The 26,963-nt window shown below is 50.2% G+C and overlaps 3 protein-coding genes and 1 non-coding gene across 4 annotated transcripts; 1 reads left to right on the top strand and 3 right to left on the bottom strand.

Moving 5' to 3' along the window:
- Positions 1 to 95: 95 nt before the first annotated feature.
- PHB2 (prohibitin 2) lies at positions 96 to 6,721 on the top strand. Its single transcript, XM_039560595.1, is given in 11 exon segments — positions 96 to 264; positions 345 to 415; positions 417 to 430; positions 503 to 582; positions 988 to 1,172; positions 3,281 to 3,410; positions 3,868 to 3,971; positions 4,396 to 4,473; positions 5,016 to 5,092; positions 5,321 to 5,326; positions 6,108 to 6,721. Coding segments are annotated over 11 exon segments (903 nt in total). The 5' UTR covers positions 96 to 137; the 3' UTR covers positions 6,139 to 6,721.
- A 3,579-nt stretch (positions 6,722 to 10,300) lies between these two features.
- PTPN6 (protein tyrosine phosphatase non-receptor type 6) lies at positions 10,301 to 25,629 on the bottom strand. Its single transcript, XM_010396123.1, has 16 exons — positions 25,548 to 25,629; positions 24,233 to 24,334; positions 18,642 to 18,764; positions 18,139 to 18,333; positions 15,884 to 16,103; positions 15,006 to 15,122; positions 14,721 to 14,837; positions 14,235 to 14,331; positions 13,758 to 13,837; positions 13,517 to 13,666; positions 13,278 to 13,409; positions 12,840 to 12,994; positions 12,479 to 12,546; positions 11,951 to 12,102; positions 11,133 to 11,230; positions 10,301 to 11,021 (listed from the first exon to the last, which is right to left on the bottom strand). Exons 1-16 carry the CDS (start codon positions 25,592 to 25,594, stop codon positions 10,913 to 10,915), a joined length of 1,962 nt encoding a protein of 653 aa, XP_010394425.1. The 5' UTR covers positions 25,595 to 25,629; the 3' UTR covers positions 10,301 to 10,912.
- C1H12orf57 (chromosome 1 C12orf57 homolog) lies at positions 25,605 to 26,429 on the bottom strand. The gene is made up of 3 exons (XM_039560590.1): positions 26,284 to 26,429; positions 26,001 to 26,177; positions 25,605 to 25,920 (listed from the first exon to the last, which is right to left on the bottom strand). The coding sequence occupies exons 1-3, from the start codon at positions 26,339 to 26,341 to the stop codon at positions 25,772 to 25,774; spliced, it is 384 nt and encodes a 127-aa protein (XP_039416524.1). The 5' UTR covers positions 26,342 to 26,429; the 3' UTR covers positions 25,605 to 25,771.
- Positions 26,430 to 26,461: 32 nt separating this feature from the next.
- LOC120411669 lies at positions 26,462 to 26,522 on the bottom strand. Its single transcript, XR_005604125.1, has one exon. It is a non-coding gene; the product is annotated as a U7 small nuclear RNA (small nuclear RNA).
- Positions 26,523 to 26,963: the final 441 nt, after the last annotated feature.

Below are 26,963 nucleotides of genomic sequence, written 5' to 3'. Positions count from 1 at the left end.
GCCGCCGCGCCGGAAGGCGGGTGCTGGGGGCGGGAAGGGGCAGCGGGGGCGCTCCCGGCGCCGCGGTTTCCCGCCGGAGCGCCGCAGCGGTCGCTCCTTCCGGTGTCCTTCCCGGCGGGGGTGGCGGCGGGGCGGCCATGGCGCAGAACCTGAAGGACCTGGCGGGGCGGCTGCCGACCGGGCCCCGCGGCGTCGGCACCGCGCTCAAGCTGCTGCTGGGCGCCGGCGCCCTGGCCTACGGCGTGCGAGAGTCCGTCTTCATTGGTGAGTGGAGATCCCCCCAACCCCTCGGAGCGTTCGCGCCCGCCGCCCGTGCTGACCGAGCCCCCTCTCTTTCCCCGCAGTGGAGGGCGGCCAGCGCGCCATCTTCTTCAACCGCATCGGCGGCGTGCAGCAAGACACTATCCTGGCCGAGGGGGCTGCACTTCAGGTAGGATCCGACCCCTCCGGTCCCCCCGGCCCCCTAAGGCCCGCGCCCCTAACGCGCCTCCGCCCCCCGCAGGATCCCCTGGTTCCAGTATCCCATCATCTACGACATCCGAGCGCGGCCGCGGAAAATCTCCTCCCCCACCGGTTCCAAAGGTGAGAAAGAGAGGCCACGAGGTAGGAGGCACGGGACAGGAATTCGGCTCTAGTGCTGGCGCTCCTCATACAATTATGGAATGTTAAGGGGTTGGAATAGACCTTAAAGATCGTTTAGTCCCAATTCCCTGCCACGGATAGTGACATGTTTCACTAGACCAAGTTGCTCAAAGCCCCATCCCACCTGGTCTTGACCACCTCCAGGGCTGGGGCATCCGCAGCATCCCTGGGCAGCCTGTTCATGTGTCTCATCACCCCCTCCCTAAAGGATTTCTTCCTAATTTCCAACTAAAGTGTCCCCTTTCCCACTTTGTGCTCATCATCTTTGTCCCATGGCTCCAGCTGCTGCTGAAGAGTCCCTCTGCAGGTTGCCAGCAGCCCCCTGACCCCTCCCTGTCCCCGCAGACCTGCAGATGGTGAACATCTCTCTGCGCGTGCTGACGCGGCCCAACGCGGCCGAGCTGCCCAGCATGTACCAGCGCCTGGGGCTGGACTACGAGGAGCGCGTCCTGCCCTCCATCGTCAACGAGGTGCTCAAGAGCGTCGTGGCCAAGTTCAACGCCTCGCAGCTCATCACACAGAGAGCACAGGTGAGCCCTGCCAGGCGCGGGCTTGGCTTGGCTCGCAGATCTGTGGGTGTGGGGAATGTTGTGACAGATGAAGGAAGGATAGCTGTACTCAGCTGGTGGGTAGTGCATCTACCAGCTGGGAAAGCACGTCCCACCTACAGCGTGATTCCAGTGCAGGTGCAAATACTGTATTGCCAGCTTCTGAGGAGGAAACTGGGTCCGTTGGTACACAGAGTGCAAAACTGCACCAAAATGTGACACTAAGGGAGGGAGAGCTGATTTACATCATGGCCCATGGGTGACACTGGAACTGGCTTTAGAAATGCGGATCTCAGAACAGCTGTCAGAGCAAATTAAGCAGTTTTGAAAGATCTGAAAAACCATGGGAATGAGCAGTTAAGAAAGCACTAACGTGTCAGTGATCAGTGCTACAGAAGGGTAGCAAATAGTTCTGTTTACACTCAGAGAATGGGTCAGGTTGGAAGGGACCACAGTGGGTCCTCTGGTTCAGCCTCCCTGCTCACGCAGGGTCATCCCAGAGCACGTGGCAGAGGATTGCATCCAGGTAGTTCTTGGATGTCTCCAGTGAGAGAGATTCCACAACCTCTCTGGGCAGCTTGTTACAGTGCTCTGTCACCTGCACAGTGACGTTCTTTCCTATATTCAGGTTGAACTTCCTGTGTTCCAGTTTCTGCCCATTGCTTCTTGCCCTATTGTTTGGCATCACTGAGAAGCGCCTGGCTCAGTTGTCTCAGCACCTTCCCTGCAGGCACTGATTAGAAAAAGTGTCGTCTTGGGGGAGTGTTGCAAAATAGTAGAAATATTTAGCTTTAAAATGCCTGTTTCTGAAAGTTTATATTGTAATAATTTGATTGCCACGGATTCTGGGAGTTCTCATCACCTATGGCAGCTGGCACAAAGAGGAGGTGCTGGTCTTGTTTTAAAAGGTTTTAGAGGAGGTCCTGCAGGGCCAGGAGGGTGCTGAAGAGGAAAAGTTGTTAGATGAAATACAAAGCATCTCTTAACTAGTTTCTGATCCATGCCAAAAGAAGCAAAGAGAACTGTGTATCCAGGTGTTGTTATGAGAAATGATCTGTATCCCTCTGGTCAAGGGCTTCAGGGTTTTGTGCTCATCCACATGGAGTGCACTGGAGGGGTTTGTTGGTCTTCACGTAGAAAGAGAATGTGTGGAGAGGATGGGACAGCAAAGAATATCTGTGAGGGTTTCAGCTGTGTTGGAAGCAAAGGCTGTTAAGCACCTGTGATCTCAAATAAGAGTCGTTCTTTGATCTCTGAAATTTTTGAACAAACTGAATTGCATTTGCCTTTTTGTCATGTATCCATCCAGTGCTTGTTATTATAGAGTGATGTGTATTGAAGGGATTGATAATCAGAAGAAAATTAAGTGACTTTATGCAGTTGTGCTCTCGCAGTTCACACAGGAAAGGTTTCTGTCCTTATTTAGAGTTCTGCTCAGAAACAGCTGCAGTGAAAGTAAAAGCAAATGCTCGACTGGCCAAACATGTGGTACTGTAGCAATAGTTTCTGTCTAAGTCAATATTTGGTGCAGGACTTGTCAGCCTGCCTGAAAAAGGTGCTGGCAAGTAAATGTAGAAAAAATCAAAGTATCTAACAGCAACACCCACCCAAAGCAGCCAAAAAAAGTGGAGTAGCTACACTAGACAAGTAGCTATTGTAATTAACAGATGTTATATGGGTTAAAAAAAATTATGTGGTCATTTCTTTTTCTGTGTTGGAATACAGCTATGAAAGCACAGCCTGCAAACAGTGGCAAACCCAAGGTGGAGAAGGAAATGCTTGTTGCCAGAACTGTGGGAACTGTGGAACTAGATGTGGTGGGATGTGAAAGCAAAAGATGCTTTCAAGGTTTTTTACTTTCACAGTGTTACTTGCACAGAACAGTTAAGTGGTAATGGAGTTTTGAAAATGCTCTGTGTGGCTGTGGATATGTTACTCAGAGGTGGTGTTGATGTCCACGGTGTGGAGCTTGGGTTGGGAACATCTGTCCCGACACTGTGAGGAGCAGTTGTGCTTCGCTTTTGGAGTGTGCAGGAAGTGAGGAACACCCCGTGCCTGGCACTACTCTTGTTGCTGTGTTTGTGTTTCAGGTGTCTCTGCTCATTAGGCGAGAACTGACAGAGAGAGCCAAGGACTTCAGCCTCATCCTGGATGATGTGGCTATCACAGAGCTTAGTTTCAGTCGTGAATACACAGCAGCTGTGGAGGCTAAGCAAGTGGGTGAGTTCATTGGTGCCTGAAAAGGCTGGATTGCATTTGCCTTTTCGCTGAATTATTAAACAAGGAAGTGGAATTTGGGCCAGTGTGTCACTGCTGTGTCACTGTATCAGTACAGGTACAGGGTTACAAACCTCAGCCTGCTTAGTAACAGAGCTGAACAGGTTTATTTTACAAGTGTTACCAGAAAGCCATAGCTAGTGGGATAGACCATCAGAGGGACTGAGTTCCCAAGACTAAGATTCCTCTTCAGACTGGGACTCTGTCACTCACTGTGGGGGTTCTGGGCGCTGTGGGTTTTACTTAAGAGAAGGTAAAGTGCTCTCAGACACGTTTTGTGCTTGGGTGTGGTCCCAGAGTGTTACCGGTTCTTTGGGAAGCAGAACCTCCGGGCCTCGGCTCTCAGGTTCTGATGGAAGGCACAGTGTGGTTCCAATGGCTGTGTCCCTTCTCCCTGCAGCCCAGCAGGAGGCACAGCGCGCCCAGTTCCTGGTGGAGAAGGCCAAGCAGGAGCAGAAGCAGAAGATAGTTCAGGCCGAGGGGGAAGCGACAGCTGCCAAGATGATATCCTGCTTTGGGAGACTTTGTGGGATGTGGCTTGTGAGCTTGACAGTCCTGAGAGTGTCACTCTGGGCTCATGCTTAGGAGACTGATCGGATGATAGCCTCAAGTAGGTCACTGTTCTTCATTCCCACCCCTTCTCCAGTTGGCTGCAGTGAGGTTTGTCTGAGGCTACAGGTCAGAGCAGAGACGGCCGTGGGCCTGCGCTCCTTGTTGTAAATTTTAACTCTTACTGGCTGTGTGTGACCATAATCCATAACATTCTTCAGTTGGGCAGGTAAAAACATGCCTACCCAGAGGCCCATGTTACTGGGATTGAGACTGCTTTTCACCCACTAAGATGTTCTTTAATATGGCTTAGGAAGAATTCCTTGAGGGTAAGCGGCTTCTGTTAGCAGGATTTTCCTTAACTTTTGTTCCCTTGTACCTCGGGGAAGCTCTCAGCAGGAATCCAGGCTACATCAAGCTACGTAAGATCCGAGCTGCTCAAAACATCTCAAAAACGGTGAGCACAGAATTCCCTTTGTCGTTTTGCAATCCTTGTGCTGTCCCCCCAGCCCAGTGGCCACATGATGAATTTAAGGCGAATGTGATCTGCCCTGTCCTGATCTTTGTTCCTGCCCAGCCCTTCTCTGCTCAAGTAGAGCTTAAGACTTAGCAAGGATCTGCAATTAGATGTGAGGCTCAGAGTTCGTGCCCTTCATACAACAAGGCCAGATCCACATCAGATTCCATCACCCACCCTCAGCTGCAGCCACCAAAAGCATCTGGGTACCTGCAGCTGAGAAGAGGGAACAGCTAAATGTGGGATCAAAGGTCTTTGTGACAGAGAGACAGAGTGAGCACTTCTTTAGAAAGTCTGATGGCTCTGGGATGAGAAGTCAGGAAGTTCTGGAGTTGTTCTGGGGAATTGTGTTGATTTAACTGAGATCTTAAGTGAAGGAAACAAGAGTACTGTATCTGGAGGGGGAGATAGGTTCCTAGTGCTATTCCTCCATGTGCATTTTCAGTCCTTGATGCCATGTTTGTAATGGATTTCCTTTTCAGATTGCTGCCTCACAAAATCGTGTGTATCTCACAGCAGATAACTTGGTACTGAACCTGCAGGATGAGGGCTTCACCAGGTAAAGGGGCTGGGTGCCTGGGTTTGTCTGCACCCTACCTGGGAAGCTGCTCCCCCCCTCTGGAGCTCTCTCAGGATCATTTTCTGAGAGGAGCCTGGTGCCAGAGGATACAGCCAAGCAGGGAGCAGCCTCTTACTGTGGAAATGGGGATTTTTGTTAAAGCTAATCAATTTACTGTTGTTTTTTTTCTTCCCCACCCTCCACCCCTTACTGCATCTGCTGACACAGAGGAAGGTAAGGCACTGTATATTTTGATCCTTTTGTTAGTACTGGAGCCAGGGTGTTGCTGTTTCCTGGTGCCTGGGATGTTTCTGGCCTGGGCCTTTTCGGCCCCAGGAAGTTTATTCCAATTTCTACCTCAGTTCCCGTTTGTGATGTGAAACTTGAAGCTCTCCTTGCAGGGACCACACAAAGACACACATGGAGTATGCAGTAGTTGGAGCTCCATGTGTGCCTCATAAGGAGCCTTGCATCTTCAGTGTTCTCTGATCTATCACATATACAGGGCATCCTGTGGTTATGGCAAACGGGGCTGTGAGGAGGCAGGCTCGTGGGAATTTGTGTTGGTTTGGGCTGCTGATCTCTAGGGAAGATGCTTTTGTTCTCCAAAAGTTTTCCAGTTCATGTGAGGAAACCCCATTTCCTGCTTTCAGAGCTGTCAGGAATTCAGAGGCTTTGCCTAATCTGTCCAATGTTTACTGAAAAAGGCAGTGCCAACTGAGCTAACAGAATGCAGCTAAAAGCTTCAATTTCTCAGAACTGAGAAGGGAAAACAGAGTTGGTTTCTTTTCTGTGGGAATTTTGATTATAACATCCTCACCTCTGACCAGATTCTGTCATATTTGTTCCAGAAGATTTAAGGAGCTTTGGAAAAAAAACATGCGTAATAGGAAAGACTGATAGGAAGTCCAGATCCTTTGAGTGTGACACCCCATACCTCAGAATTCATACTGGAGGGTGGTACAGCTTTGCTTGTGCTTTCTGGACTGATGACTCCCTTCTGTCTCCCTTTCAGTGACAGTCTCCTACTCAAAGGGAAGAAGTGAAAGAAGCTGAAGATTCCTAGAACCAGCGTCGCTGACCAGCAGAAGAGAAGAGTGAGGATCTTTGAACTCCCTCCACTAGTATTGTTTGTCCTCACTATGAAGTTTTTAATCCAGTAGCCAGATTTGGTCCCCATGCCCCTGCTCCATCTGTGGTGATTCAGTTGCAGGAATGGGCTGTCCCTCTAGGCAGCTGTAATTCCTTCCTCATCCCACCAGTTAAATTTGGAGAGGGGGCAAAGGGGCTTACTGGTATTAACCCATGTGGATGTAGTAATTTGCCTCTAATCCTCATTAATATTTAGATTTCTGTAGGATGTCAAATTCTTTTTTGGCCAAGTGGGGGAGTTCTTCTGCCATCAGCACCAGGCTTTTTTTTTTTTTTCTTTTCTTTTTTTCTTTTTTTTTTTTGTAGTAAATTTTGTTTCTCTTTCACTCTTGATCCCAAGAGAACCTGGGACTGAATTCAGGACAATGCCATTCATTGGGTGCCTGTCACTGCTGGAATATCTTACTTGTGTCACTGTCTGCTCAGTGATGCTTTCAAGTATTTGTAAAAATTAAAAAAACAAACCAATCAAATTTATATTGTGTCTAAGTGTGCTTAGTGCATGGGAAAATAAGAGGTTATTTTATGGGAGGTGGAATGGAGATTTTACTTGGTTGAAAATAGAATGAGGATGATGAAGGGAAAGAAACAAAAGAAAGAAGTACACTCGTGGTCACTGGCAGATCATTACAGTGTGGGGAGAGGAGGAGGAGGAGGTTTGGATGCTCATACGGCCATGGGGGTGACCAGGGCTGGTTCCTCAGCTGCCTGCAAGGGCTACACATGAGGATAGGTTTACCTGCTTTTCCAGGTCACAGAAGCATCTCTACACTGTGTCCTGACCCCCATTGTTACACCTTAGGCTTTTTCCCCCTCTTTGCTTTCCTGGCTGGAAAGAGGAGGAGAGAGCTTCCTCCACTGACTAAACTCTCCTTTGCTTGGGTTTCAACAGCAAGATCTTGCGTGCTTTAGGGGTAGCTTCTTCCCTGTTTCTCTGGGCTGCCCTATACTAAGATTTAGGACTTGGAGGTGTCACAGGGTCATAGAATCATAGAATATCCTGAGTTGGAAGGGACTCAGAAGGATCATCAAATCCAGGGCAACGTAGAAGTTAGACCATAGGTGAGAGCATTATCTAAACACATCTTGGAACAGAGACAGACTCAGGGTCATGACTGCTCCCCTGGGGAGCTTGGCCACCCTGTAAATGAAGACTTTTTTTTCTGATATCCAATCTGAACTTCCCCCTCTGCAGCTTTAAGCCATTCCCTTGTGTCCTGTTGCTGGATACCAACGAGAAGAGATCAGCACCTCCCTCTCTGCTGCCTCTGATGAAGAGGTTGTAGGTCAACCCTTGGTCTTCTCTAAGCTGAACTAACTTTGTATCCTCAGCTGCTCCTTGTAAGTCACACCTTTCTTTGCACACATTATAATATTTTCATATCCTCCTTGTATTGTGGAGCACTAGGCTGCACACAGTAGTGCTGGTGAGGCTGAACCTGGGTGCAGTGGGACCCTCACTTCTCTGGCCAGTTAACTATTCTGTGCCTAGTACACCCCAGCATGACATACCTGGCAGGGCCTGCCGTCACTCAGAATGCCCAGATCCTTTTCTGCAGGGCTGCACCCCATCCTTCAGTCTATATATACATCCAGGATTACAACATTCTGGGTGCAGAATCTGGCATTTGTTCCTGTTAAATTTCATATGGATGAAATTGTGTACGCATCTGGCTGTACGCTGACCGCCGTCCAGAGGGATATGGTGAGACTATCAAAAGCTTTGCCAAAACCAAAAAAACCTCCACATCTGCCTTCCCTTTGACTACTAGGTGGGTAACCTTGTTGTGAAAGGTTATTAAGTTAGTAAGGCATGACTTTCCCTTCAAGAATTCGTGCACACTTTGATCAACAACTGCATTGTCTTTCAAGTCTTTTTCTTGATAGCCTCCAGACTAATTTTCTCCACACTATTACCAGACACCAGAGTGAGACTGATTGACCTGTAATTACCAAGGTCCTCTTTCTTCCCCTTCTTGAAAATTGGGACAACATTTGCCAGCTTCCACGTGAACTTCTCCAGATTCCCAAGGCTGTTGATTAATAATTGAGAGAGGTCTCACAGTTACATTGGCCAAGTCTTCAGTACCCTGGGAGGAATCCATAGACATGTGCATTCAGTTGCAGCAGCAAATCCTATACAACTTCAAGGTCAGCCAGGAGTTTATCACTCTCCCAGCCATGGTCATCCAGCCCAGGGCTCTGGACACCCAAGGGCCCGTCACCAGTGTCAGAGAAAGAAGCAAAGGAAGCATTAAATGTCTCTGCTTCATCACTGTTCAGGGATGAGGTGACCCACCTCATCCAGTGACAGACCAGTGTTTCCTTTGGTCTTCCTTCTGCTGTTAACATACTCCAAAATGCCTCCTTACCCACCACAGTACCAGCCAGCTTCAGCTCGAGCTTGGGCATTTTTTTCCCTGGAGTGGCAGAGAGCATGTCTGCCCTCCTGCATAACGTGTCCTTCTTTCCAAAGTCCATACACTTTCTGCTAAGTTGCAGAAAGATCCCTGCTCAGCCAAGCCAGCCCTCTGCCTCACTGGCTAGACTTCTGACATGTTGTTACTGCCTGCTCCAGTGCTCTTGGAAGGAGGCCCTTAAAAAGTGAGCAGCTTTTATGTACCCCACTATCCTCAAAAGCAGATTCCTGGGGGACCTTACTAACTGCTTCCCTGATAGCCTAAAGTCTGCTCTGCCCAGGTCCAGGGGAGTAGCTTTACTTACTTTTGCCTCTTATCACCAAGATACTAAACTCAGCTATTTCACAATCATGATGGTCAAGACAGCCACCCAGGAGACCATGTCTGTTTACAACCAACCATCTCTTTTGACAAACAACTCCAACTTGAGCTCTCCAGTGAAGAAGAGAGGCCTTTAGGGACTTCTTCCTCTGGTGAAGCAGAGCACAAGATGGTTAAAGGAACAGCTACAACCTGTGGATTCCTGGTTTAAAACTTACTGGCACTCAGAGCCATAACTAATACCCATATGTTTTGACTTTCAACATCAAGGAAGCACAAATTCTTTGAACCATCTTTGAAAATGCATTCTCAAACAGTCACCCCAAAGTATTTGTGTGGAACAGAGCCTATGTAAAGAAGGGTAGACTGCTTATGTCAGTGCTGTATTTCTTGATGTGCAGTCAGGAAAGTTCTTGTTCAGTCTAAATTTTCTGTAGACTGGACATTATGGACACATTAAGCTCAGGGATTTGAACACAAATGAGCTTCTCAGTAACCTGAGCTTGTTCCACAAGATGTCTTCATTTTCAAGCTTCAGACAGAGTTTAAGCCAACCCTTGGTCTGCCTTGCTTTAGGCTGCGGCAGCTTTTTAAGAAGGAAGACAATTGGATCCTGTCCTTTGAAGCTACCCAGGAGTCTAAGGCAAAGTTAGGTGTTTCCTTAGACCTCCATCCATTTTTACTTCTGCCCATTGTTTTCCCCACTGCCCCGTTCCTGTTTCTGCCTCTAGTGGCAATGGAATTGCAAAGCCAGCTGGGAAGTGCACACACAGGCTGATTGGCTCCCAGGCTAAGGGACGCTGAAGTCTGGCACATGGAAAGAGGGTCTGCTCACAAAGTGTCTTCCGTCTTCCAAATGCTTCCAACCAAGTTTCTTGCTATAACAAATGACAGCAAGCAGTGTCCTTCCTCCCAATGTACTGTGTATAACTCCTGGTGGGAAGGGGCCTCTGGAGGCCTTTGGTCCAGGCTGTTACTGGAAGTGGCACTGCTACCAGCAGGAGGTCAGAGCAGCTGTGGCTTTGTCTGTTCATGTATTGAAAACCCACAAGTAAAATTTAGGTGCAAAAGCTGCGTCAGAGTTTGTCACACCTGACTTTCCGTGCTCAGACTTTGCTGATGACCACCAGTTCTTGAGCCTCACAGCAAGGAGCCACCATAATTGGTCACAGCTTCTGTTCAGAAGCCTGAAGGCAGCAGGAAATCAGAAAAACTAAGCTGGAGCCATCCTTGTAAGTCTTTGCAGGGCTGCAGGTGAAATCAGGAGTACGGCTAGTACTCAGAGAAATTAGGAAAAAAACCTTTTGGGACCTGGTAGTCAAACAAATACAAGTTTATTTACAAACAAAGAAGAAAACATGGCCATCACATCAAATTCTGGTATATTTACAGCATCCAGGTGAAGGATGAAATAGCAAAAGGATAAGAGGGTCAGAAGGTTGGTATTAAGGAAAGAGGAAGTCTCCTGCTGAACTGCAGAGGAGCTGAGCTGAAACAGGCCAAAACCTCCATACTTGAAAAGCTGAGGCTAAACAGGCTAAACTCTAACTCACAGCAGTGGGCAGAGATGTAGCTCCTGGGATGACCTTCCTTAGCCCTTCCCTGAGAATTCCACTGAAGCTGACACAGCAGAGGTGAGTTTCAGCCCCAGTGCTCAGGGAGCAAGGAAAGGAGGGGAGTGACCTTTTCCTGCTAATGGATGATGAGGGGGCAGCAAGAGACTTTGCTCGCCTGCACAGGCAAGGGACCATGAAGTCGGTCAGCTGAGCTGGAAAGCGCTCTGATTCAGGGCACTGAAAGCTGGCATGGAAGAGAAGGGGAAGGCTTCATTCCAAGAGCAAGGACTGCGAGACAGGCCAGCCAGGATGTGAGCTCCAGTCCTGCACCCCGGGTTCAAAACGCCCATGGAGCTACCTGCAACGTATGATTATTTTTTCTTTAGTGAGCCTTTCATCTTCTTCTCTGAGGAGCGCTGTTTCCGCACCTTCTCCTCCTTTTTCCCCAAGTTCTCATACACTGTTGACTCCTCTTTCTGCCTGTAAGACCAGGTAAAAACAAGGGGAAAAGTGGGGAAGAGGAAAAAGCCAGCCAAGCCAGACTTGCCAGAGGCAGGCAGAGCTGGGTCTCTGCTTTAGGTGAGCTCTTACTTGGAGGGTTTCCGTGAAACCTTGGCATGCACGTTCCTCACTGCAGGGGGGTAGGCGATGTTCCCATACTCACACTCGTTTGGCTTGCCTTTCTGAAGCTGCAGGAGAGGAAAAACAGGCTTAGAAGAGTGTGGTCTGGGAGATGCATTTGAGGCACCATGGAAGAGTTCTGGCTGTTAAACCCCACTTTGTTCCACGATCTCAGTGGAAGTTGGTGGGTTGCTGAAGGGCTCAGCACACTGTCCGCCACTGCCAGAGGTGAGCAGCAGCTGCAAATGCAGCCTTGTACAGGAGGCAACAGTGGGGCAACAAATCTCTGAAGGCACTAGAGTGCCTAAAAGTGCCAAATTTCAGCTAAAGAATATTAAAACAGCAGGAGTTACAGGATGCTGCCAGAGGCTACAAGGAGAGAGAAAAGACACCACTTACCAAATAGCAGGAACAGATCTTGCAGCTGCAAAACTGGGATGGGAAAGACAAAGCGGAAAGAAGAGGAAAGGAAAGTCTTTGCTTGTCCTAAACTGAGTTTGTAACAAAACAGCACTTGGGGCTGTTATTCAGAACATAGTTGAGGTAACTGCATTAAAACTTACTGCTGTCTAACAGTTCAGAAGGGACTGGTTCTTGAACTGCTAATGAACTTGTCCTCTGAATTTAAAAGTCTTAGAAGAGAGGAACAGGGACTCTGATGTTACTGCACCACTGTAGTCTATGTAGGTCCCAGTGTTAGCTTAAAGCTTGTGAAAGAGAGCACTTGGGCTCCGAACCAGCACCATGCAGGGCTTAGGCTCACAGGGCAGTAGAGCTCCTTTCCTCACCTGGATAACTTCCAGCTTTTTCTTGGTTGCCTCTATGAACTGGCAGATGGCCATGTAGATGAACTTGTACTGGGCCTCCGTCTGCACCATCCCAGATCGCTGGGCCCTCACCATCTGGATGGTCTTCTGGATGTCAATGTCACAGTCCAGCCCTAGCAAGGAGCACCAGAAAAACTTACGGACATGTTCACTGCCCTCTCCCAGTTCTCTACCAAAAGCAGCCACAGTGGAGATGAGTTAAGAAGTTTCTACCTCCACCTATACTCTTTATTCCTGTATGGACCTCCTACCTCTCCCCCTGCTCAGCATCTTTCAAGTCTTCCCTGGAGGAAGAGCCAAAGCTCAGGGAAGGCTGAAGCCATAATAAGTGGATATGGTACAGAGATCCAGCAGAACAACCTTCTCAGGGGCATGGCAGGATTTTCTCCCACTGACACCTGATAGTTTTCATCCCTTTGCAGCTGAACTTAAGGGCAAAGCCCTCATGGGTAGTCCAGTTCACTTAGAGATCCTTTGGGGTGCTCTTACCCTTGGTGGAGATTGTTTCCACGATCATATCAATGACAATGATAGTCCCAGTGCGGCCAATCCCAGCACTGCAAGGAGAGGACAAGCAGAGGTCAGAGCAAGACAGCTCCCAAAACAAAATGCTGCTGCTTCTGGAGAAGGATGTGGCTCTTGTAGCAGCTGTTCAGCAATGCCACAGAAGAGTCACAGATTCAACAGGTAGAGAGTTGGGTTTAAGGGTATCGAAGAGGAAAAAAGCAAATATTGGGACTGGCATATGCTGCACTCACAAGTCCTGGGGTACAAGCAGCAGGACAGACTTTCTGTATCTCACCCTAGATAAGGGATGGAGGATGCTTCAAACTCCAGCCTCTGTACCAACCTGCAGTGTACCAGAATAGGCCCTGCATTGGGGATGCTCTCTTGCTTCTGGTTTATCTGGTCGAGGAAGCTGAGGACTCCTCCTGGCTCACTGGGTACACCATGGTCAGGCCAGCTCAGGTACTGGTACTGCCAGATCTCACGCACAGCCTTGCCCTGAGAATAGCAAAGCACCCCCCTGGTAAAACTGCAACCCAGCCCTGTCCCTGGCCTCTGTCCCAGGGAGAGGTGGGTCTGAAGCCAGAGAGAATATCTCTGTCTCCTGCACACTTCTTAGTGATTCCACCACTGTGATTCCAGCCCAAACCAGGTGGGAACAGCAGCCCCAAGAATGACAGAACAGCAGCATCATCACAGCACTGAGCAGTTCCCAGGTTTAGGTGTATGGTGGCTGTTAGACCCATGGGCTGGATGAGAGCCCTTGGTCAGACATACTCACATTGTCCTTCGGACACACACAGAGGTGCCGGAGTTTGTACTCCAGCGCATCGTGCTCCCCAGCGTTCTCCACAAGGTAGGGGCCGTACTCCTTCGTGCTGCCCAGCTCCGGCCAGTAAGGCACACATTTGTTCTGTGTGGGCAGGGAGGGCAGGGTGAGGATGGGCAGAAGGCAGGAGGGAGAGAAAAAGCAGGGTAATGGTTGAAAGGGAAAAGAGATACCTGCAGACTGCTACTTACCCGGCCTTTTTCTACTTCCCGTGTTGTCATCACGATAATGCGCGTGTTCTCCTGCCACACCATTTGCCAGAAGTCATTGACTGTGGCATCCAGGCAGCCCTGGCTGGCGATGTAGGTCTTGGTGCACTCATCTGGGCTGATCAGGGTGTTCTGAGTGCAGACAGGGGAAGGTCAGGAGGGCTGCAGGAGCAGGCAGACCTTCCCCTGCTTTGGGCATACAGCCATCTTTCAAGAGCCTCACCTTGACATAGTTGGCATTGATGTAGTCAGATCCAGGTATATTCGGGTCCCTTCCCTGGAGGATGACTCTGGAGTGATCAACTGGGGGTGCAGTGAAAGGATGAACAGTGCCATGAGATACTCCATGCACAGCCCCACGGAGCTCCCTCACTGCCCTGTGCCACCTCAGTCATGATTCCCGGTGCATGCCCTGTATCCTCAGCTCTCCCTCTCTGGGCTCCGACCAATCTCACTCTGTCCTCCCATCCCTCTGCCTCTGTGACAGATGACAGAAGCTAATGAGTCTGATGCAACCCTCCCTCCTTCCCTCAAGGACAGGAAAAGGTTGTGCCTTCCCTCATCAGCTCTTAAACCCTTAGCACCATACACCTCGTAACCTGCTCTGGAGGACAGAATGGGCTGAGGCAGGGATGGCTTGGACAGCTCTTCATTGCCTCTGTCCATCTGGGTTTTTTTATAGTGGAGAAGCAAGACTCACAGGGCAAGATGTTCTTGTATCGGTTCTTGCTCTTGTTTTCCGGTCTCTGGCCCTCATGACGGTCAAACAGGTGCTTGGCTTCCTGTTTTTGCAGGCTCTGAGGGCAGAAGAAAGAATAGTCATGGCAAGGTCACAATGTATGACGGGGGAGGTGGGCACTAGGAGGCACAGTGGTGGCTCTGATGACACATGGGCATGCTGTGAAGTGAAAACCAAACATAGACTTGAGAAATCCAAGGTCTGTGCCCTTACTGTCTTGGTGACTCATTCTCCCAACCATAAAAAAGCACATTTCTACCTCACTGGGTTCACTTAAAGATGAGACTCACTCCCCAGGGGAACAGGTTCCAAATGGAGACTTCTTTCAGAAATAAATTGACAAGACACACAAGAAGTCTGTGTACAGGAAGAAATCGAGGATGGAGAATGAGGTGGTGCATGCAGAGTTCCCAAAAAGCCAAATAATGTCCCCCAAAAGTTTCTTACATCAAATTCCTCCCAGAATCCAGCCTTGGACGTCTCCTCAGACAGACTTGTCTTCTTGTTCAGTTCCTGCACTCTGTTCTCAATGTCAGCAGCATTCACCCTCGTAGCATAGTAGGGCTGGGGATGGGAAAACACAGCAGGTGAGAGGGAGAGAGGGAGAGATGCTGCTGGAGAGCAAAGTGTCCTCTGTGCACTGTGGAAAAAGTAAGGAAAGGGACACAAAGCAGAAACAAACAGCAAATCAGTGCCTCCAAAGGGCCCCTAAAAACAGGAAACTGGACTTACCTGCTTCAGGTACACAAAGGAACCAGACATCTCCTCAATTCCAATCTTCTTGAAGTGTTCCACCAGATCTGCCAAGCTGTCAAACATTTCAGCACCTCCAACTGTGTAGCGTCCATTCTAAACAGAGGAAGAATGTGTAATGTCTAACTCATAATATTCACAGAATCATGGAATAGTTTGGGTTGGAAGGTATCAGAAAGGGCAGCTACCTCCAACCCCCCTGCCATGGCCAGGGACACCTTCCACTAGAGCGGGTTGCCCAGAGCCCCTTCCAGCCTAGCCTCAGAGACTTCCAGGAATGGGGCATCCACAATTTCTCTGCGCAACCTGTTCCAGTGCCTCACCAACATCACAGTAAAGTATTTTTTCCTAATATCCAATCTAAACCGGCCCTCTTTCAGTTTTAAGGCATTACCCCTTGCTGTATCACTCCATGCCCTTGTAAAAAGTCCCTCTCCAGCTTTCTCATAAGCCTCTTTTAGGTGCTAGAAGGTGCTGTAAGGTCTCCCCAGAGCTTTCTCCAGGCTGCACAGCCACCAGTCTCTCAGCCTGTCCCATAGACAAAGATGGTAGTGCTCAGGAAAAAGGCAATGCTGGGGTGCAGATCTATAGGCACCACCCTGCACCGTCCAGGAAAGCATTTCCTCTGGCAGGGAAGTCAGATGAGTTTGCCCTGAGAACACAGAGTTCATGGCACAGTGCTCTCGGTGTAGTGCTCTCAGTGGATGGAAGCCCAGAGAAGGTGTATTGCCCTCCAATCTCATTTAAGGTCCTTGGAATTTCCTCGTCCCACATGAAAGAAATAGGAGAAATTGTGACAGCCATGTCAGTAACATCCATCAGACCATTGCCTCTCCTTTTGTCCTCCCACTGCTCACCTCACACATGATCTTGATGTGTGTGACTTTGAGCCGGGTCCCAGAGGCACCGGTTGCCCCAGCTGGAGCATCAGACCCAGGTTTAGGCTGGTCAGTGAGGACAGACAAGACAAAATCCCCCGGTTTGCTGAGGCTCTCCCGCACCAAGAAGGTCCAAGGGGTGCCTTTGGCCTGGAGAAGTGACTCAGCTGCAGGGCCTGACAAATGCCCATGGTACCACCTAGGAATAAACAAGACAGGGTCAGAAAAGAGGTGGAGATGCAGGAAGTGGATGCCTTTGAGCTGATGAGTGAAGAACAACAACACTGGGGAAGGGTGAAGGAGGAAGAAAGGAAGGGGGAGACAGAGAGGAAGGAATGAGAGAGGGAAGAAGTAGCAGGATCTTGGGAAAAGCAGATGAGACGAAGGTAGAGAGCTGGCAAGAAGAGGAAGGAGGCAGAGGGGACCTAGGGAGCAGAAGTCTGGTACCAGAGGACGCAGTGGGAAAGCACCAAGTGTGATCCATTTTCTGACACACACAGGCACAGGTAAGTGACACTTTCTGGCTGGAACACTAGCTGGGAGAGGGTAGTCTGTGTGTTTCAGCACCTCACAGTATTATTGGGATTGTGACCTTACTGCTGCAAGGGGCTCTGGGAACTCAAACACCAGGGAAACAAAAATAAACCCCGACAGAGACAGAAACTCTCCCATCAGGATTTGGCAGCACCCAGATGGTTGTGTTGAGATCAGATCCATTCAAGAACCATTCCAGCAACTCCTCTCTCTGAAACTCAGTCACCTCTTCACTCAAAGGATAATTCCCATTCTCTGGACACATCACACTGCAGCAATCACCCTGGCCATGGGAGTGAGTGCCAGGAGCTGATCCACGTGCACATTCCTGTCCTCAATGCAAACACTCAGCAGCTCCTTCTCTCCTCCTAGCACTAGGTCAGGAGCATCCCCATGTGACCAAGGTGTTCCCTGCCTTGCCATGGGGCTGTGGGAACAATTTGCTTCTCAGAGAGCAGATGACAGGGAAGGCCTGGCATGGTATTGGTGAATTTCTCATTGTTAGGGGGCTATTCGTTCCCCAGAACTGATACAGAGTTCAGGATGCCACAGCCCAGTCACAGAAGCAGCTGGGGCATTCATTCATTCTCCTCTGCAAGGGGTTGCTCCACACACAGCAAGAGGCTCACACAGTTACTGGCCTCAGCAAGTAACTTTTGTTGACCCTCACCTCACATACTGCAAGAAGCAGCTGGTGACTCTCAGAGCATGGCTGTCATTAATTTCTGAAGCTCCTCTCAAAGAACTGTTCAGCCACCACGTGCTCAGATGCCACCTTGGGATCGGTTGGCCCCTCCCGCACATCAAAGAGGTCTCCCAGCCTCCCCTCCACTGGTAGGATGGGGTTAACGCGTCCCATTCCTCCCTCCCCCAGCAAAGCCCAGCTCTTCAAAGCCACGTGACGGAAAATCACTTGGGGAGAGAGTGAGAGGAGCTTTCGTAAGAGCCCGGGGTGGGGGGGGGGAAGTTTCCAACCGCAGAAGGAAGGGAGGAAACTGCAGGGCCACGATGCAATGGCCTTAACTGGAGAGGACAGCCAGCAGCAGACCCGCCCCCTCTGCAGCCTGATCCAGTACCCTGATGTTTCAGCCAGGATATCTCTGCTCCCTGCCTCCAGGTGCCCAAGGAGGACCTGTCCAAGAAGGACTTGTCCACTCAGAGCAGGGTGCAACAGCTCCCCCGAGCTGCATCAAAGGGCGTGAAAGCAAAATGCAAGGGCGAAACCACCTGATTTGATTTAGGAACTTGGTGTCAGAGACACATGCAAAGCGGGGACAGGAAGGAGACTAAGCAGGCCAGGAATAGCAGGGGAACATGGTCCTGCTCTCAGCTACGTGAGTCACCCAGGCCTAGAATAACGAGGGAGGTCTGGGGCAAGACTGAGGGCTTCCACACAACATGTCTCCCTACAGACCACTGCAGACCCACAGAGGACACCACAACCTTTGCTTTTAGAAACAGTATATAAATAGCAAAGGCAACCGGAAACCAGAAGTAAAAATAGAGCCCTGTTAGGTCTGCTGTGATGGATCAAGGTATGTACAGCTATTCCTGGGGACGCTGCCCCTATGGACACATAGGAGGCTAAGAAAGGCAGGAGGCACTTTTTGCAGGATTTGCCCTGGGGATGCAGGCAGGACAGAAAGAAGGCCATGAAACAACTCATCACAGACACAGCAGCTGCCTTGCTGTCCCTGTACCTCTCTGTCGTGGGGTCGGAACAGTTGAGTGGGTATCGCAAGTCGATGATGGTTCCATCTTTGTCCTGCAGCGAGCCCTGTTGCTGTGTGTAGTATTCCACCAGTTCTGACAAGGTGGCAAACTTCTCCCCTCCATACAGGTCATAGAAATCCCCGGTATTCTGGATGCGGATGTGGGTTACTTGATCACCAACCCTGTGGAATAAAGCACAGGGCAGTCCAATGAGGGGGTTGGAAAAGGGGCAGAAAAGAGTCCTGCACTACCTCCCGCCATGGAACCAGAGCAAACCATCCCAGTGAACGGAGATGGCTGGAAAGAGAAGCTCCTTGGGCAACTTGAGGGAGGGTCTAGAAGATGCTGGGAAGCTGAGGTCATTTTACAGCTTGAAAAGAACTCAAAGGAACAGAGACAGGATGAAGATGATGCCACAGGACATGTGAGGATCTAGGCAATCTGTGTATGTAACACCGCAAAGACAGAAGCTGGGGTCCAAGTTACTTACCGGACTGAAAGAGAAAAATCCCCCTGATTCTTCCGACTGGGTCTGGCCAGGAAGCTCCCATGGACACCTCGTCCCTTCAGTAAGGCTTCAGCTTCTAGCCCACTCAGGTCACGGTGAAACCACCTAGCAGAGAAGATAAAAGCAAGACCAAGTGAATGAAAAAAGCCAGGCACTATTGTGGAGATCCGTAGGGTGAAGAATGGTCCCCGGTCAGCATCCCTAGGTGACAGCCAGCAGCAGCATCCCTTCCTCCCCCAGTCTATGGACGGTTCCCATTAGATAAGGCTTCCAGGGCAATCCCTGCCCTGATCCATCCTGCTTCCCTGGTCCCGTTCCCTACACACAGAGACCTCTCACACCCTCTTACCTCACCATTGTGGAGGGAGAAAGAAGAGGTGGCCAAGTGGCTGCCACCAGAGCAACTCAAAAAACACAGAGGAAAAATCAGTTTGCGCTGGTAAGGAAAGGGAAGTCGGAGGTCTGTGCTGGGGCACCCAACGCCAAGCTGTTCCTGCGCCTCTTGGGAGCTGGCCATGTATCTCTCCTGGAGTCTACTGTCAGTCCATTCAGACCCTCTCCATCCACCTTTTCCTGGATAGGTGCCTTGATCTCTGGCCCGCTGTGCAGTGCTGCTGGGCACAGGCAGGTGCAAGCCCGTACACAGCGGGGCACGCGCAACTCCGGGAACAGGAAGCGCTCTGAGCCATCCACTCCGCAGCCCCCAGCTGCTTTGCATACACTTCTGCTTCTCCTTTTGTGTCTTTCCTCCCCATACCCCCTATTATTTTTGGGTCCCTGTCTTTAGCACACAAGGGCTGACTCTACGCATGCATCCTGGGCTCTGGCCATGCTCACAAAATTCAGTTCTGCACGTCCTCTCTTCCCCTTCTTCTCCAAAAGGCCAATGAGCAACATGAATGCTCCCAAATGTCCTACACACTCTGTACAGGCACAAGGGGGAATCTGTGTGAATCTAGAGCTGCAGACTTCAAGGTCCAGGCTACTGCTCTGAGCACAGCAGTGCCTGTCTGAAACCAGCCTGCCGTGGGATGGAACTGACACAGGGAGTGGTAGCTCAGAAGGGATGGGGAGGGTGAGAGGTGGTGGTGAAGCTGCCCAGAAAGGCAGGCAGAGACCAGGACAAACAGCTACTACTTACAGGGAGCCCACAAAGCACTGAGGGAGCTGAGCCAAGGACCTTCAAGATCCCAGCACGGCATACTGAGGCCAAAGCTGACAACCTAGTACAAAAAGAAGGAAAACTAACCATTCCAGTTACCTAGCTGTTTCCAGCTGTGGCCCATGACTGCCCTGCCCACAACACTGGTTTCAAGGTCTGCAGGTCTGGTGAAAGAATGGGAGCTAAGCAGTGGCCTAAGAGGGCAATCCAGCTGGCAAAGGAGCCTGACTTTTCCCTGGGGCCATCTCAGGCAGGGCAGCAGGAACAGCAAGAGCCTTGCTCATTTCAAGTAGCAGTAGCAGCAGCTGCAGACTTCCCCACACACCACCGGACTGGGAAATCCTGCAAAAAGATGAACAGGCTGCTAACTACGACCTAGACAAAAACTCGTGGCCAAGACAGAAACCAGCAACAAAGGGAAGTACAGGAGAGATGAGTGGGAAGCTAAACTTCATTGCTAGAAAGGCAACCCAGGCACCTACAACAGCTTCCTTAGAATGCTTCTGGTTTCGTGCACATGGTAAGCCGGGGTGTCGTGAGCTGCAGGGAGCCAGAGGTACTGACTTAGAACTCATATTAAAAACCAAGGAGATTTTAAATGCACTGGACCAATTCAAGGGAACAACTTGGGCACAAAGTTGTAGAAGTTGCACCTGAAAGACAGCACTTAAATCAGAGTCAGTCTAGCAGGAAGCAAGTGTTGTTTATAGCTAAGTGTCTTGGGGTAACTTTATGATGTGTATCCCATATCGCTGCCCTATGCCCAGAAATTAATTCTTGTGCCTTTCTGTGCCTCTAAACTGAGCCTGAAGGAAAAACTGAGCAAAACTTTTTCAAAGCAGTTTGCAGCTTGTTCAAGGTCACACAGAGATAGGGATGTTTTTTTCCAGCTGCGGCAGGGGAGCGAGGAAGCACCCGGCTTGCTGCTTCCCGGTCAGCTTTTGGCCAGTTGTTCAGTTTCTTTTTCTCTGGAGAGAGACTGAGAGTTGAACTTTTTTCCTTCCCTGGAATTTCAGATTTTCTCCATTTTCTGCTGGACTGCTTCAACCTCAGTGCACATCAGGAGGACTTTCCACCAGGCACAGAGGGCCTGGCCCTGGGCCAAGCCCCAGCTCCGAGGAGACCAAAGGGAGGACTCCAACACTTTTTCCCAGGTTTTTTTCTCCACAGCGAGAGATTTTATTTAGCATTATTATCCTTTTTCCATGTGTTTGTTAAATAGTTTTTATCTCTTTCACTTTTCTTCGAGGAAAATTTATTTTTTCCCGAACCTGGTGGGGGAGGGGTGGTTGTGCCTTCTCTCAGAGGATATATTTCTAAATTTGGCCAAACCAGCACACTAAGGGAGAAAAGGAAGGAACTTCCAGGGAGAAGTCCCGAAAGATAATTCCTGATATCAAAAGAATATTAGAGTATGTTGAGTCAATATGAAGCCAAGGCACACAAAACCCAAAACTTAGGCATCCCTACACCCTACACCGACTGAAGGAGAAAATCTGTCTGAGGAACTGAACATTAGTTGGACACAAGAGAACAGGGAAAGAACAAGGTAGCAAAGAGCCCAGACCAGAATAAGAAAGGGTGAGAGAGCACTTGTCCCATGTCACCCAGTATCCTCCAGAAGGACAAGCCACAGGGTGCAGTGCAATTTCTTGACAGCATTTTTGTGGACAGAAATCCCATATCACATAATTTACAGGATGAGTTTATGCTTCTGCTTGCTTTCATTTTAGGAAAGGACTGGATGCACGCAGCTGCCCTGGTGTCTTTGATCTGGGCTGCCTAATTAAAAACTACCAGTAAGGGAGGGAAATATCACCGTAGAGAAGCCATCAGTTGGTATCTTCGAGGTTGCTCTCCCAAATGGCTGCAGAATGGAACAGCTGAACCACTGAATATAATAAGACTATAATTGAGCCACTAAAACATTTTTAAAATATAATTAGGAGGTCAAGAGATTTCAGCAAAGAGACTACTCTTACACTGTTGTTTGGCTTTCAGTACAACACAGGTGCTAGAAAATCATCTTGGTAAATCCCTTGTGGAACCAGGCCACAGTTAGCGCAGTAACAAATTTACAGGAGAAGATAAATGAAATAGCTAATTAAAAGACACACACATCTGGATTGCTGCAAAAAAAAAAAAAAAAAAAAGGCACTGAGAAACTGGAAAGAATCCAGCATAATGCCACTAAGGCAGTGAAGAGCCTGGAGCACAGCAGCAAGCAAGCTGGGTTTATTCAGCTTGAAGAAAAGATGCTTAAGGAGGGATTTAACACTTGTCTGAGACTACCTAAAAGGGGCCGTGGGGGTGTAGAGATAATGAGTCAGACTCTTTTTCGTGGGACACAACAAAAGGACAAGAGACAACAGGCATCACTTGCAGCAAGGGAAATTCTGATTAGGTATCAGGAAAAACTGCACACATGCTCCCCCCCAAGGGTGGTTCAGCACTTGCCACAAGTTCCCAGAGCAGCCGAGGAACCTCCACCCTGGCAGGTGTCAGGACTCACCTGAACAAGGCCCTGGGCTACCCGAGCTAGTTCTGGGGAGAGAGCTCTGCTGTGAGCAGGGGGTGGGACTAAGCAATCCAGAGGTCAAAACAGTCATCAAAGGAAGAGCAGAGGGAAAGGCTATGTGTAGAGGATTTTTTGCCCTTGTACTTCCTAAGCCTCTATTAACAGCTACTTGTAGAGTTAACCATCAAATCCATAACAAATTTGGCATCCTTTGGCAAGGAGTTCCATTGCCCAGCTACAGAAACACTCCCTCCTTTGACTTGCTTATAACCTTCTCCCTGCCTCTTTTTTATTAACACCTGGTTGCTGTAAAAAAAGGAAAATCAGTGGGTGATTCCTGTTTCTCTCCCCCTGCTCCAAGCTGCTCGTGACCTAAAACATCCCTATCAATCCTCAGCTCTTTCCCATGCTGAAGACTCCAGCCCTACTAAGGTGTTCTTTGTACACAGCTATTCTACACCTCTGATCCTCTTTGCTGTCCCTCTCAGAGATATTTCCAATTCTGGCATCTTGTTTTGAAGATAAGAGTGAAGGTGGGCACAGAACTGAGGTGTTCAAAATGCTGGTGAGTCATGGTCAGGGATGATTTCTGACCTGCACCACAACCAAGCATTAAGCTAACAATCTCATGGATTTCTATGATCAAAGTCTCATTCCAAAGAGGTTACAATTAGTTCCCAGCCATTGTTTTTTATGCACATTTTAATATTTTTTTTGTATGAACATTGTTTTACATAAGCCTATATGAAATTTCATCTGCTGTTCTACTGCTCACTCAGTCACTGCCGTAAGGTCTTTCTGAAATTATTCACAAGTCAACTCCCACCATATTACCCTGAACAACTTTCTACCATCATCCCATTTTCTCATCTCACCAAGCTGTATTCCCATGTCACTTGGGAATATACTGAACAGCGTGTATTTCAGATTACCCTGTGATCTGACCACTGATGACTTCCTTTCACTGTAAAAATGGGATGTTAATTCCCACCTTCCATTTACTCTTTTTTGGTAATTCTTTATCCAATTTTTTTTTTTTTTTTAATGCTATGACTTCAGCTTCATTTAAAGACTTTGATGAGAAAATCTCGTCAAATTCTTTAAATCCAAGCGAATTGTATTGGCCAGACCTGCCTTATCCACGAACTTGCTAAGTCCCTCAAAACCCCCCAGTTTTACAGGACCAGATGTGCCTTTACGAAAGCAGATGCTGGCTCTTTCTTTATATCACATTCATTTTCTTTCTCCGTTATACTGTGTACCCTCTTGCTCAGATAACGACTTTACTGTTTCGTGCTTCCCTCGTGTTTGGGGGGAGCTAATTTGGAGCTCTTTTTGAGAATGAGAATTGCATTTGTTACTTACTTCAAACAGGTTTTGCTGTTGTCCTAGGTTACAAAGTAAGATGTAACCTAGTACGTATTCTCTTATCAGCTTCACAAGCTGTTAAAACAGGTGGGGCAGTGTTCCTTATCTCCTACCAGGACTCATCCTCGACAACGCCCTCGGGCAATCAAGGACACACGGCATGACTCATCAGCCCATTGTGAGATGCCCCACCCAGGGGGGAGGAGCCAAGCATTCCCACGTGGGTATAATCTGGGATCTGGAACAGCTCAAGCAGCCCTTACCTACTGTTTTCCCAAAGGACAAGAGCTACCACTGGGCCTTCAGGCGAAGGACATACCCTTTTCTAAAGGATCACTGCTTTAACAGGACCACTTCATCTGGACTGCTGCCGCCACCCTAACAGGGTGTCACGTTGTATCCTGACTCTGTCAGTGTTCTTGTACTACTGCATTTATTTAAATTTTCCTATTAAATTCTAATTCTGACTTGGAATCACCCACTGTTTTTTTTTCAAACTAGTACACTAGCATTCACAGCACTCACCCACGGGATGGCATCAGGGTCTTGTCTCTCAGATCCCCACTGATGGAGGAATGACAGGAGCTGGTGGAGGAAGTACCACAGCCCTCAACCAAGGGGGTCCTACTAAAGAAAATAAAGCAATATTGGAATTACCAAGACAGGATCTTGAGATGGATTTGGGAGAGAGATCAAGGACCTCGATAGAGGAGAGGTGGCTTGGCACCCTCCCGGTAGGGCTGGATGCTCATGGCAGCGAGCGCCGGGGTGCTGGAGCAGCAGCTGGCAGTGCTTGCTGGTGCAGCAGCTCCCGTGACTCACCTGTGTCCGCTCCGCACAGGCGAAGTCCCAAACCCCGCCTGCTCCCAGGCGGACTAAGAAGAAGGTAGCTCCTAGTCAGGCAAACCTCAGGCCTCAAGCCGAGGGCCTAATTTTCACCATTTGCAAAGCACTTCCTGGACTGTAGTTACTGAATAATCAGAGGGGTGGGGGAAGGCCAAGGCCAAGCTCGGAGAGGTAGATAGAGACGGAAGGAACCGACTGCTCTTCCTGCCTCCCATCCACTGAGCTCACGCCCTCACTGGCTACATTCCTGCCCGGTTTGTAACCGAAAGCACAGAAGGCAGAACCTGACGCAGCTCTCTCACACCTGGCTTTGCAGCTCCCTGCTCTCCCAGGCCTGGCTCCTTCACCCCCAGTCCTGTGCCCCTGAGTCAAAGACCTCGATTCTTCCAAGGGCAACAGGCACACAGGGCAGGAGGCTACAAACAGACATACCTGATGTCCCTCCAAACCACATTGGAAAAAAAACATTGCAATGGAGCAAGGCTGCACCACTAGGTTGATCCCTCTGCAGTCCAAAAAAAGTGAGATAAGAATTTTATGTTGTTTATGTTGCTCTAATGCAGGCTACAGCCAAAGGGGCAAGCCCAGCCCTCCCACGCTCTGCCACTCCCTGTTGCATTTTCTCTGCTGCCTTTTTCACTAATGATAATGTGCTGGATTGCACATTCAGCCACAAAACAAGGCAGCCACAAGCACTGGGGGCAGGAGTAAATTAACACTGACCCTGCTGGGGACAGGGACTTCAATGGCATTTACAGCACTTGCTGAACAACACTAGATCGTTTTGAGGGACACACTTCCTAGTATGCTTCAAACAGCACATCTGAAAATGCTTGCCCTTGTAAAGTACTTAATACCTCTTATTTTAAAAAAAAGTCTCTCTGATATTAAATCCTTCACACCAAGGCTCTGCACAAACCTTTTTACAGAACATGGTACATACTGGGCCCCCCAAAACAGCATGGCAGGTGTCATGCAGAGAGCACTGCTGTACCTGCCTCTGCACCAGGGAGCAGCACTGCTGAGCTCACAGTCATTCATAAAACACAGGCATTTTCAACACACGTTTTATTCACGAGCAGACACACGAGCAGACACGAAGCATCCCATTCCTTCCAGGTCAGCGTCTGCCTGGTTCAAGTGCCCCATTCCCAGGGCTGACAGGACTTGCACCGTGGAAGGAGGGCACCAGCCGAATACCGGGAGAACTCCGAGGGCTCAGGAGGCAGCAACTCCGCCGGTGCCGGCCCCGTGCGGCGGCAGCGTCATGGGCGGCAGGAACATGGCCTTGAGCTTGCCCGACATGCTGGCGATCTCCGGGTCCTGCGACTCGTAGGACTTGATCAGCCGGGCGAACTTCAGGACCCCTGCAAGGAAAGGGGGTGGGCGGGATGCCCCGCTGCTCCGGCGGGCTCGGAGCATCCTGCCCGGCGGGGGAACAACCCACCTTCGCCGTCGCTGCTGAAGCCGTAGGCCTTGATCACGTCCTGCTGGATCTGGGTTGCCACAGGCAGGAGGAACTGCAGCATCTTACCCATGTCGTTGCAGGCGTTGTCCCGAGCCTCCTCCATGCGCTGCGCGTTCTCGGGCGCCCCGAACGCCTTGATCACCTCCGCCAGCACCGCTGTGGGACACGGGCACTCAGCCGCCCGCCGTCCTCCCGCACCCAGCCAGGCGACACAGGCACTCTGCCGCCGGCCCCCCCGGGACACCGAGCCTCCCGCACTCACCCTTCGCCTGCTCCGCGCTCAGCGCCGGCGGCACCGGGGGCTGCGCAGAGGCTGCCATGGGGGGCGGCGGGGCGGCCGCGGCTCCGGTCCCGCACAGACGAGCGGCGGCTCCAGGCCGGCCCGCCGCCCGCGCGCCTGCGCCTCCCCGCCCCGCTCTGCCATTACACCGCCGTGTGGGAGCGGCTTCCCGCCAGCGCGGGAAACCTGCTGGACAAATTCTAAAAGAGCTGAAATCACTGCCGGAAAAAAGCCCGCCGCGAGGGGCCCCATCCGAGCCGACTCACCCCGCGGTTGCGGTGAGGGGGACGGCCGCTCCCTCCCCCGCCCGTTTTCCTGCCGTCTCCCCCGCGGATCCCCGGCCTGGTGCCGCCTGCCCGCCCCACTCCGCCCCGACACCGGCGACCTCCGCCGCCGCCGAACGCGCCCCGCCGCGCCGCCCGGGCCCTATGCAAATTAACGGTTTCCCATTGGTCCGTAGCGCGCACGCCCCGCCCCTTCCCTCCCCGCGGCAGGCGGGGCTGCCCAGCGGCCCCTCCGCGCCTTTCCCGAGGCGGTGCCCACTCCCAGCCCCGCCCAGTCCTCACCGGGAAAGGGTGTTCCTACCCTTCCCCTCCTCGCCCCAGTGAAAAGAAATGAACACAACGGAGTTCCGTTTCTGGAAGGGTTTTTTTGTCTTTTTT

The sequence above is a fragment of the Corvus cornix genome, chromosome 1, assembly GCF_000738735.6.
Source record: "Corvus cornix cornix isolate S_Up_H32 chromosome 1, ASM73873v5, whole genome shotgun sequence".
Taxonomy (NCBI): domain Eukaryota; kingdom Metazoa; phylum Chordata; class Aves; order Passeriformes; family Corvidae; genus Corvus; species Corvus cornix.
Note: the sequence above shows the minus strand (reverse complement) of the source record. Positions and strands in the feature narration are given on the sequence as shown.